The sequence below is a fragment of the Phalaenopsis equestris genome, unplaced genomic scaffold (assembly GCF_001263595.1).
Source record: "Phalaenopsis equestris unplaced genomic scaffold, ASM126359v1 Scaffold001041, whole genome shotgun sequence".
Classification (NCBI taxonomy): domain Eukaryota; kingdom Viridiplantae; phylum Streptophyta; class Magnoliopsida; order Asparagales; family Orchidaceae; genus Phalaenopsis; species Phalaenopsis equestris.
This window is the reverse complement of record NW_018165480.1, coordinates 118,994-130,968: the sequence shown is the minus strand read 5'-3', so window position 1 is coordinate 130,968 and position 11,975 is coordinate 118,994. Positions and strand designations below refer to the sequence as shown.

At 31.8% G+C, this 11,975-nt stretch overlaps 1 protein-coding gene across 2 annotated transcripts in view; it reads left to right on the top strand.

Annotated features, from left to right (window-relative positions):
* LOC110032866 (probable uridine nucleosidase 2) overlaps positions 1 to 11,975 on the top strand; it is a 35,127-nt gene continuing 23,152 nt past the window's right edge. Inside the window, exons 1-8 of one of the 2 annotated variants that reach the window (XM_020736639.1) lie at positions 1 to 251; positions 353 to 468; positions 1,069 to 1,128; positions 3,116 to 3,259; positions 3,382 to 3,486; positions 6,835 to 6,931; positions 10,668 to 10,775; positions 10,865 to 11,000. In XM_020736639.1, coding sequence (XP_020592298.1) covers positions 200 to 251; positions 353 to 468; positions 1,069 to 1,128; positions 3,116 to 3,259; positions 3,382 to 3,486; positions 6,835 to 6,931; positions 10,668 to 10,775; positions 10,865 to 11,000 — 818 coding nt within the window. In that variant the 5' untranslated portion in view covers positions 1 to 199. Of the gene's footprint in view, positions 252 to 352; positions 469 to 1,068; positions 1,129 to 3,115; positions 3,302 to 3,381; positions 3,487 to 6,834; positions 6,932 to 10,667; positions 10,776 to 10,864; positions 11,001 to 11,975 lie in introns of both variants that reach the window. The other variant, XM_020736638.1, reaches the window with a different exon arrangement.

Sequence of the window (11,975 nt, the reverse complement as noted above, 5' to 3'; positions counted from 1 at the left end):
GACCGTTCGATGTGACAGCGGATCATCTGATGCATGCGACGTGATTAATCACGGAAGGGACGGCTGCAGTCGTTTCTGTGGCCCGCCGCCATACGTCTCTCATGACGGGGAGCCTCAGTTAACCGCCTTCAGGATTAGTTTATTTGAACCAGAACGAGGAACAGACGGAGCTAGCTGCGTTCTGATCTCAAACTTTGCAATGGGAGAAGTGGAGAGAAGAAAGATCATCATCGACACCGACCCTGGGATTGGTGGGAAAATCTATCTTCTCAAATCTGCTTATTTGATACCTGTGAGCTATTTTTCTAATTTTCAACGATTTGTTCTGTTTTTTTTAAATCTTTTTCTTCAGATGATGCGATGGCGATCTTTATCGCGCTAAGCTTGCCGGAAATAGAGGTCATCGGCTTAACAACGACCCACGGAAACGTTTATACTACTCTGGCTACAAGGAATGCTCTGCACTTGGTAATTTGTTGAGTTTCTTTTGTGGATAATATTAGGTTTAGGAAACTAGTCGTTCGAGGTATTGCTAGATTTGTTGAACATCTCAGTTTGAACACAGAGTCAGACTACGTTTACGTATATAAATTCTTGTTATCTTGGTTATGTATTAATGTAGATGGGAATACGATTTGTTTTTTCAGATACATTGGCCCTAGAAGTATCCTTTTTCCTGACTGGTTTGCTTCTTTGATTGGGAATCTGAAACTGAGATGACTAGTGAACCGATCTGAGTTGAACCTAGAGAATTTTTTCCCACTTTTTGGTTTGGGATTGAGATAGTTAGGCAATAGAACCTTGGTGAACTAGCTGTTTAGTTAATTTAGAACCAAATGTGTGGTCAATTTTAGAGATGGACCCGGTCTGCCTCGCTTTCCTTGTTCTTAAGCTATGTTTATCTTATGATCTTGATGCATTGTCTGTTTGGACTTCGGAGCTTACTTCGAAGCTTATTTTATTTATATATGATTGATGCCTTATGGGTTATTGTTAAGGACATCTCTTTAAGGTGCTCATTCAGAATTGTTTTCCCATTCATGATTGGTATTTCCTTCTCTTCTTCAGCTGGAGATTGCAGGGAGAAGCGATATACCTGTAGCTGAGGGCTCTCATGCTACTATCAAGGTATTTACAAATTCCTCTGTCAGCATGCTCTGCCGAATGCTATATTTATTTCAATTTTCTCATTAGCTTCTGAAGTATAATCAATATTAAAGATGTACTGTACTCTAAATTAAAAAGAGGTAACGTTCAGTATAGTTATTTCAATGTCTTGAGTGTCGCTCCAAAAAGGATAGTCCTTTTCCGACAACAGATCATCATCATCGTCCTTGTCAGATTTATTTGACTGTGGCCTATCTTTTTTTTTTTCTTTTTTTCACTCTAACTTTTTAATTGTTAGACAAAACGTATAATTTATTTAAGGAAAAATTTCGACAACTTCCATCTATGTTAATTGTTAGACGAAGCATATAATTTATTTAAGGAAAATTTTCGACAACTTCAATCCATCCTATGTTGGATATATATTTTTTTTCTTTGTAATCACTCCAAAGTAGTAGTATCTTTCATTATTATATGCACAAGCTACCTTTTTCTGTCACCGTATTTTTAAATTTGAAACAGTTAGTGTCCTGGGTTTGTCATAAAGTTACATTCACACTTTTTTTCAAGAACAATGTTTTGTAGAGATGCATTCAAACAATTGCATTATTGATTTATTTTACAAAATTGTATTTCTTTGTAGTATCTAAATCATAACGTTTAATAAACCCTGCAAAATATGTGTCAAAGCTTGAGGCTCCTTTTGTATTAAACTCCCTCCTCAATCGGTTGTGTTTTGCTTGTTTGAATTCTTTATCAAAAGTTCTGTAATTAATGAATATTTTGTCTTAAATAAACACTTATAGTTCTTTGACCACCCTGCTGCAATCATGATCATTTTAATGATGGAGTGTCTTGTTTAAAAAGGAGTACGACGTGTATGTTTCGAGGCATGCCTCTAACTGAGACTCAAAAGAAAAGTCTTGAGACTCGCACCTTTTTCCTACAAGGTGCGAGCCTCGTGTCTTTATATTTTTTTCAAGCCTTTTGAGATACCGCCTTGATCAAGCTATGCAAAAGACTATATTATATTATATTATTAATATGTGTCAAAGCTTGAGGCTCCTTTTGTATTAAACTCCCTCCTCAATCGGTTGTGTTTTGCTTGTTTGAATTCTTTATCAAAAGTTCTGTAATTAATGAATATTTTGTCTTAAATAAACACTTATAGTTCTTTGACCACCCTGCTGCAATCATGATCATTTTAATGATGGAGTGTCTTGTTTAAAAAGGAGTACGACGTGTATGTTTCGAGGCATGCCTCTAACTGAGACTCAAAAGAAAAGTCTTGAGACTCGCACCTTTTTCCTACAAGGTGCGAGCCTCGTGTCTTTATATTTTTTTCAAGCCTTTTGAGATACCGCCTTGATCAAGCTATGCAAAAGACTATATTATATTATATTATTAATATGTATTAATATACATTATATTATGTTATATTTCATGTATTTGGTACAGTGCCTCAAAAAGGTTAATATATATTATAATTAATTGATTATACTATTAATTTTGTTAAAATATATTGAATTTTCGATTAATTGATAGTAACAATACAGTTGCAGCGAATAAATAATATTTTAAAGTTACCAGTGAAACTGAATTAGATGATAATCAATATGGTGATTCTTTTGAAGATGGATCTTGAACCTCATGGATTATTTAAATTTAAATTGAATTTTTACTTAGAATCAAATATAAAATTTCTATTTTATATTAATATTTAAAATAAGGAGGTGTGATTTATGCCTTCATGATAATAAACTAAATCAACATGTAATAATTTATGCCATGTTTATGAATTAACTTTAATTTTATGACTTTTTTGTATTTTTTTGAGGCTTACGAATCGATCCAGCTCCATGCTTGTATATCACTTTTCTAAAGCAAAATGCCTCAGTTCAGCTTTGGTTGTTACCATCTGTTTATTTTTACATGACATTCTAGACTCTTGATTAGATTTTGTTGTTGGAATTTTCTAATACACACTTTATTTCTTAAATTTGAGAAGAAAGTTACAAAGCTTCGGATAGCAGCCTTTGTTCATGGTTCAGATGGACTTGGAAATCAGAACTTCCCTCCTCCTCAGGGGAAGGCAACCGATCAATCTGCTGCAGAGTTTCTGGTTGAAAAAGCTAATCAGTCCCCTGGAAAGGTCACTGTTGTTGCACTTGGCACATTAACAAACATAGCGATGGTCAGGTTTTCATCATCTATCATTCATTTGTATCTGGATTGTCTATTAAATAACCTATTTTATTATGTTGCTTAGGGCAGGCCATTGAACTTGACCCTAAATTCCCACAAAAGGTAGGGCAGATTGTTATTCTTGGTGGTGCATTCGCTGTCAATGGAAATGTTAATCCTGCAGCTGAAGCCAATGTAAGTACCATCTACACCTTTGCTATGGTGCATATTCATCTCGGAAAACAGCTCCTAGACTCTTACTATGGCGCATATTCTTCTTCATCTCTAATATGATACCTGTTTCTGTTATCACCGTTCCTAGTATTAATATCCTATTTTTTATTGTTTTTAGGGAGATTTACATGGATACCAGACAATTCTTATGTATTTTCATATCACCAAAATTTGATTTTTATTATAACACTTTGGTGCATAAACTTATGCATGAAAAGGTGTATTTAATTTTGAAAAGATAGGGCATAAGAATTGATGTGTTGTAAAATATTAGAGTGTATGCATGTAAATAAGAATGTTCAGGTCGTAGAATGTTAATGCGTAAGAATTATGTGGTATGCTTGTAAATGCCCCTTGTTTTTATTGTATACTCATAGCGGCAATAGTTACCATGTTTCAACAATTAGAATTGGACATTATTGACATTCGGAGCTGTAATATGCACACTATGTTTTGAAGCTTGTTAGCTCTTTCATGATAAAATGTTCGGACAGCTTTTTCAGAATCTCTTATTTGGTTCCATTAACTCATTAGTTCACTGCAAACACTTAAAGGGAAGGGCTAGCTGCAATTATTGTTTCCACTTTCCATTTTAAACTTGCGTTGTTGTCTGCATGATTACTGATTTTTACATTGGAAATTAAACTTGAAACTGGATTTGTAGCGACAGATGTACTAGAGACAGACCAACAATTATGAGAAAGTAGTTTCACTAATTGATTGACTAATCTTTCTTCATGGTGTGGAAATCACATTCCTGAAGGTTGAAGTTCTTGATTTCACCCACCCATTATATTGAAATATTGATTAAACTTTGAGTAAAACTTAAACTTATATGAGCACAAACATGTCCTATGGCACAAACATAATATTTAAGCTTATATGCTTCAATGGGATTATATAAAGTTGACGATAATGATGGATATACAGTTTTATCTACATAAGATGAAAAATGAGCATACTATCTGCTATAAATGTACAAGTGATGCATATTGAGAAGAAGAATGTATGTTTGCTGGAATTATTCTCTTTCTTCCTCTGTCTTAAGGAGTTCAAATAAGAGATTCTCTCTGCTATGGTTCAAAATTTTATTTGATGGCACTAAAATTAGCAACCTTTTTTTTATCATTGAAGAATCAGAATGTTCTACTACTTGCAAGTATGGCGGAAAAATTCTCCTTGTGGTCTTTGGACATAAAAACTTCCATTTAAGGCTCTATTTATAGTGGTAACAAGGAATGTGTTTGGAAAATTTATATAAGATTCCACGAGATATTATAAATGTTCTCACAAAATCTCTATTAGTCAATAACTGATCTCTTTAAGACTTTACCTTTATACAAGACCTCCAAGATATTATCATAGTACACATAAATGGATTTGTCTAAATTTATATCAAAAGCAGAGATTCAAACATATCTTCTGAAGATTTCTTCTAAAATAAATTTTCTATCTTGATTATTTTTCTTATTCTTATCATATAGAGTTTTGGAGGTTCCATCGGGGAAGCTTTCTCTCCCCCATTTCATAATATCATTGTGCTCTATTCTTGATGTGTAGCTATACATGCAAAACAATCATCTCTTAATCTATATTTCTCTATACTCCATTTTACTAGTTTGACTATACACAAAAATATTTTTCTTTTCTTTGATATAGACATGCTCTTTTCTTGGTGCTGCTTTGATGTATATCATTGGTTATTATAACTCAAAATTCTCTTCAAGTCAATTATATTTTTGGCCGCTCCACTTAAAAGGATTTCGCTTTCTATCTTTTAGTGTAGCTTTGGTTTTTAAATTACTCATCATCGGGCACAACACTCATTTTCAATTTAATTGAAGTTTCAAATTGATATAGTTGTATGCTTAAATTATTTTTTTTTGTGCCCAATTATTTTGTAATTTCTTGCCTAAGACCTTTAACAAAATTGATGATAAGAATATAAAAATTTAGATATGAATGATATTTGTATAGAAAATTTTTAATATTCATACACTCCATATTCAACATATTTATAATTTTTAAATTGATAATACAATTGTCTTTATATTCATTTCATTGAATTATAAATATTAATATCAACTTAGCAATAACACTTCATAAATGATATTAAGCATGACTTATTATTATTATTTTCGAATTAAATTCTTTGAAAATTAAAATATTATAACATTCCAAGTTTTCTTAGTTTATAGATGAAATCTAAAATTTTTATACACCTTCCATCAAGCTTAGGAGTGTAATTCTAAACTTTAGGATAGCCAAATTAGAATGGTCTAGAATTATAGTTTGCTCTATTTCATTCAAATCATATCATTTATTTTGATGACCAATTCAATTATTGAATCCTACTTCCTTGACATGTGCATTTGCATTACTAAAACGAAGGATTACAAAATACAAAAAAGAGAACCCTGCCCTACAAAATGTAGGCCAGGCCAAAATCAACAAAAGAAAATAGGAAATGTGAACTATCAATATTTCTTTCACAAAAAGAAATATGTATGGCTTTCTTTGCACACGTTCGGGCAACAATATTCTTTTTCCCTCTAAGTATTGGAAAAGAATCAATTTAAAATAAACTAAGGAAGAGAACTCTTCAACTTCAAGTGGTCGTTTCTTCGAAGTGTTGGCAAGCAACATTTTTGCAAGGGAACTATAATGTTTTTGTTATCACTTTCAATGATAATGCCTTTAACTTCATGCATCCATGGTTCCCAAAAAATGTTAATTGATGACATCACCCCAACTTTCACGCTGTAACTGTTCCAATACTCATGGGTTGGCCTGCCGCCAAGATAACTTCACCTTTCTCATCTTTAATTACCAGCCCAATGCTACCCATGCAAGGCATGAGGGCCCCATAAATATTAAATTTGAGCCAACCGGGAGGGGTGACCAAAAAGAAGTTTATGACAGTCCACCAGATTGGTTAGTGACCCATTGCTCCCAAAGTTGGAATTTATGCATTAAATTCAAGGCTTCAAGACAAGTGGAGGCCAAAACAGTAGAATTACCAAAGTTCTACCATGCTTTTTAGCATTTCTTGCACACCAACAGTGGTAGACCATTTTACAATAAATAGCAAGAATTCACACACACAACACAAAATTCACAAATTATAGGTCATCAGTTTAAACAAATATTCATCTCTTTTAACAAAATTGTAAAATGCAAATTACACTAATGTTAAGTTAATGGTTGCTCCTTTTTTAATTTATTTTTTAATTTTTTTATTAACTAAACTTGATGATTCATTTTATGACTTATGGTAATATTTGCATGCATACAAATATGGATAACCAGATTTTTGGCGATCCAGATGCTGCTGATATTGTCTTCACCAGTGGGGCTGATATTTTAGCTGTGGGAATTAATATTACCCATCAAGTTATTTTGACAGGTAAAACACTATTTTTTCTTTGTTATATTAAACTTGCACGTATTTGGCTATTTGATCATTCCTTAGATTTTGTTTCGTTAGATTGTGTGAAGCTGTGTATTCTTCTTTTAAATATGCTCCTTAGCCATTCCAATTCCATTTTAGTAGCCATATAAAATGCCGAATAACTTTGCATATTGCATATCATTAATAATCCTTATTGTATGTAATTTCTTCCATGTATAGCTTGTATTTTATTTTGCATAACCAAAAATCTCCACTCAATCAGAAACATTAGTAAAATACCATTATTTTTGTGCACTTGGCCTTAGATGCTTATTTATAATTGTGAGATATATTTGCAAACATGGAGCTGTTTTTTGGCATAGTTGGTAAGAGTTTTGTAATAATCTCCAAAGTTGAGCATGCTCATGTTGAGCACTCTTAGGATGAGTGACCTCTTAAAGTTTGCACCAATGATACTACTAGGGCTGTCAAAAAAGCTCGTTGTTCGCGAACGGTTCGTGTTCGGTTCGTCAATGAGCTCATGTTCGATTCGTTCGATAAGTAAATGAGACGAATATGAATAATTTTTTTTCGTTCGGTTAGTTAAACGAACCAAACATGAACAGTGATGCGTTCGTTCATGTTCGAATCATTATTGTTCGAAATATAAAATAATTTAAAATAATTATATATAAAAAATTTATGATATTTTAAAAAATTAAATTTTATTAATTATAATATATAATAAATTAATAATAATATTATATTAATATACTATATTAGTAATATACTAATATATATATTATATATTTATATAAAATAAGTTATTTAATTAATATAATATATTATTTATATATATTAATATTAGGGATGTCAAACTAGCTTGTCGTTCGTGAACAGTTCGTGTTCGGCTCGTTCGTTAAGAAATGAACACGGACAGTGACTTCACGAACAATTTCGAACACGAGCTTATTTCAAAAAAACTAAATTTCAAATGAACCGAACACGATCACAAGCTCTGTTCGTTCGTGTTCGGTTCGTTTACACCCCTAGATACTACCATGTGGCCTATTAGGCCAAAGCTAGTAATTTTTAAATGGACTAGAGTTTAGAGTGTTACAAATGGTATAATGTTAGAGCAATATGAAGTGCAATCGAGTCAAACTGCTTCATTACTGGATTCATTTCTTTGGAACAAAGTGATACATGATTGAAGTAGCATTATAAACTCATAGAGGTCTTCTATAGAATTTTATATGCATGGTTAATAATTTGAGGAGGATATTCCAAAGAGAACAGACAAGAAAATTAATAATTGGGGAAAATTGTAAAACTTCATTATATCTAAAATATTGAGGGGCCTTTTGGTTTAATAGTTAGAGTTTCATCTTAAACACCAAAGTCTTCTAACATTTTATGATTCTTAGGATGGATGGCCTCATAAGAAGTTGCACTAAGACAACACAAATGTACGACATTTTAAATCATAACAAACAATATTTTGATTAGTAAGGGTTTAAGTTATTATGATAAAGGTTCAAGTCTTTGTTCTTCATTTGCTTTAACATATTTTCCTTATTACTTTTACCAGGAATTTTTTGTTATCATTTTTAAAATCAAGCATCTTTTCGAGGTAGCCTTTCTCCAAATTTCAGTTAACATCTACTGTTGTGGAACTTTATCATACTAACAAAAATTAAAGCATTAAGATTGCTTTCTAAATTGGATCTTTCCAACATCTTAGGTGCTCGCTGCAAACTTTGTAACAACCCTAACTCTCACCCATCGAAATATTGTTTGCTTTCTCCAAATGACCTGACGATTCCGTTCCATTTGTGTAACTTCCCAAGAGTTCACCCATACTAGAAGTCTTCTCGCAGATGTTTAACTTTAGAGTTTCTGATAAGATTCTAACTGTTATATCAAACAACGCCTCAATGTTTCAGTGATCAGCTCCATTATGTACTTGAGGGTTTCATAATCTATCCCACTTAAGTAATTGACATCATCACCAATTTTTTTAACCCAAAATTATCCACTAAACTAAAAGGATTTAGGCGATGACCCTCACCATGTAGTAATTTCCCATCTAGGGTTCAAGGGATGACTCTAATGGCATAGCATGTTGTTTTGTATGACACTTTGTTCCCATATTCAAGCTGGTGTAATGCTTTGATATCATTTGTAACAACTCAAACTCTCACCCATTAAGATATTGTCTGTTTCGCCTAACGACCTCACATTTATACCCTATCAGTTTAACTTTTCTAGAAGGTCAGCCATCTTAGGGGTGCTCCTGCACAAGCACACTTAAATTTGGAGTAGGGCTACAAGCCAATCGAGCTCAGTTGAGTAAAGCAGTGTTAAGGTGTGAGCTTATTTATACAATTCTGTCTTCAATCGAGTTTCATGTTTATGTTGAAGCTTAATTCATATATCATTCTTAATATTTGAGTTTGATTTATGTTTATTTCATATGACGACATTCAAGTTATTATCTAGTAGATTAATGAGTAATGATATCGAGCTACTTAATTTCTACCAAAATGACTTTTATTGATCAAATTAAAATTACTGTTATTGTGCTTTATATTTTCTAATCAAATGATTCTTATCAAACAAACTAATGAGTAGTATGTTTGAACTACTTTTTTTCTAATTGAGCCGAGTTGAGTAAAGTTGTGCTAAGGCGTGAGCTTTTTCATAAAATTCTAGCTCAAATAGAGTTTCATGTTTTTGTGGAAGCTTAATTCATTTATCATTCATAATGTCTGAGTTTGATTTATTTTTGTTTCATATGATGACATTCAAGTCATCATCTAACAAATTAATGAGTAATGATATCGAGGTACTTCATTTCTACCAAAATGACTTTTATCGAGCATATTAAAAATATTGTATTATGCTTTTTAATTTATAATTAAATGAAACTTATCTAGCGAACTAATGAGTAGTATGTTCGAACTACTTATTTTCTAATCAAACGAGCTTTTTCAAGCTTATAAATAAACTTATTGTTGAACTTTCAAAAATAAAATAGCTTTTAAATGAACAAGTTACTAAAATAAGCATATAAATTCGCACAATAAATGGACAACTAAACAGAAAGCTTTTATCTTGTTCTATGTACTATGAGTTAAAAATTTTAAATAAATGAGTTCTTATGATTGAGCTTCTTATTTTCTAATCAAACGTGATTTATTGAGCTTATAAATGAATTTATTGTTGAACTTGCAAAAAAAAATAAAAAAGAAAAACATTTAAATGAATGAGCTACTAAATTAGTAACTAAAATAAACATATAAATGCTCAACATAAAAGGACAACTAAACAAAAAGCTTTTATCTTGTTTTATGTACTATGAATTAAAATTTTAACTTAATTTAATATAAATAAATTTTAATTTGAGTTTTAATTGTTTTTATTCACAATCTTTAAATTAAACTTTAATTGGTTTTATTCAAGCATTAAATCGAGCTTTGGTTCGTTTGAAGCTCTACTTTGGAGTTTCTAGTGAATTCTCGACCACTGCACCAAAATACACCTCATCGTTGAAAAGCTCTGCTTCATTCTATTTGAGGTGTTTAACATACTCTCCTCACTCCTATTGTAGGGTTAAATTGTTCAGTTTTTGTACATTTCATTTAACCTGTCATCAAACAGTAATATTTTTTCTATTAGATCTAAAGTTATAATTTGATTGTTTATTTATTTATTTTTTATTTTTTTAAACTGTGAGCATTCCTTGTAGATGCTGATCGCGACAAACTTTCACAAAGCGAAGGGAAATTTGCTCAATACATGTGCAAAATTTTAGATTTTTATTTCTCGTATCACAGAGATGCATATGGAATACAAGGTACGCAGTGGGAGAATAGAACATAATTTGTATGGAAATTCATAGCTGTATTCTATTCAACATTTAGTGATTTTACTGGTTGAATTCAGGAGTGTATCTCCATGATCCAACTACAGTACTTGCTGCTGTTTATCCTTCACTCTTTACTTACACTGAGGGGGTTGTACGAGTTCAGACTTGTGGCATTACAAGAGGGCTTACTATGTTTGATAACACCAAAAAAAGGTCAGTCGATCCAGTAATTAATGATCCTCACACTTTCTATATTTTTTTAAATGTTGCCGTTTTAGTATTGTTAGGCATTTACATACATACACATTACACAATTGCTATGTAGTTACATATCCAACACCTAAACTTTACTTTTTTCACATTTATATCACATAAATCTTTCATATCAAATAGAACTAAAACCTTTTTAACTTTTATAAGTGTACATCTTTTCATGCATAAATAAGGTGGTACATATGTAAAAATTGAAATATATGTGTGCTATGTATGTAAATCTTCCTATCTTTTAGGTGTTTAATTTAATCTTCACTTCATGAAATTTGGATCAATTTTATCATAAAAGATTGCTTGTCAATTTTTTGGAGAAAATTGGTGGATTGAAGCTTTCTAGGAGGGCATTTTGAACTTCTAAATTTGATCACATTAATTTGTGCTTCTGCTAAGTTTCAGAAATCAAAAGACTAAGTCTTCTTTTGGGGCAGCTTTTACAGTGCTTTATGTTTTGAAAAGCGTTGTCACAGACGTTTGAGGAGTGTTGGGGTAGCATTTAAAGTGCTTTATACTTTGAAAAGCGCTGTCATCGACATTTGATGAGAGTCATTTTCGTAGTGTTTCTAAAAATTACATTGTGGAACATCTTTTTATGAACAAAGGGGAAGCCCCACATACACTGTGAGTTCCACGGCGCTAACTAAATAAAGAAAACCTTGCCCCCGCTCATTATGTGAAATTATCTGCATAAATCTCGATTTATCCATGAAATTCACAAAAGAAATGTCTTAGGGTTTTTCTTGATCAACGCTGATTGAAGCTTTGTGCACGTATTCTCTTCCCCATCTCTATTTCTACCTTTGATTCTTCTTTCCAGGTGGATTATAGCTTTGTTTTTCTTACATTAAAATTGATTTGAAAAATTTTAAAAATCATCTACATCTCCTTAATGCTTGCATCATTTGCTAATTGGTTGAT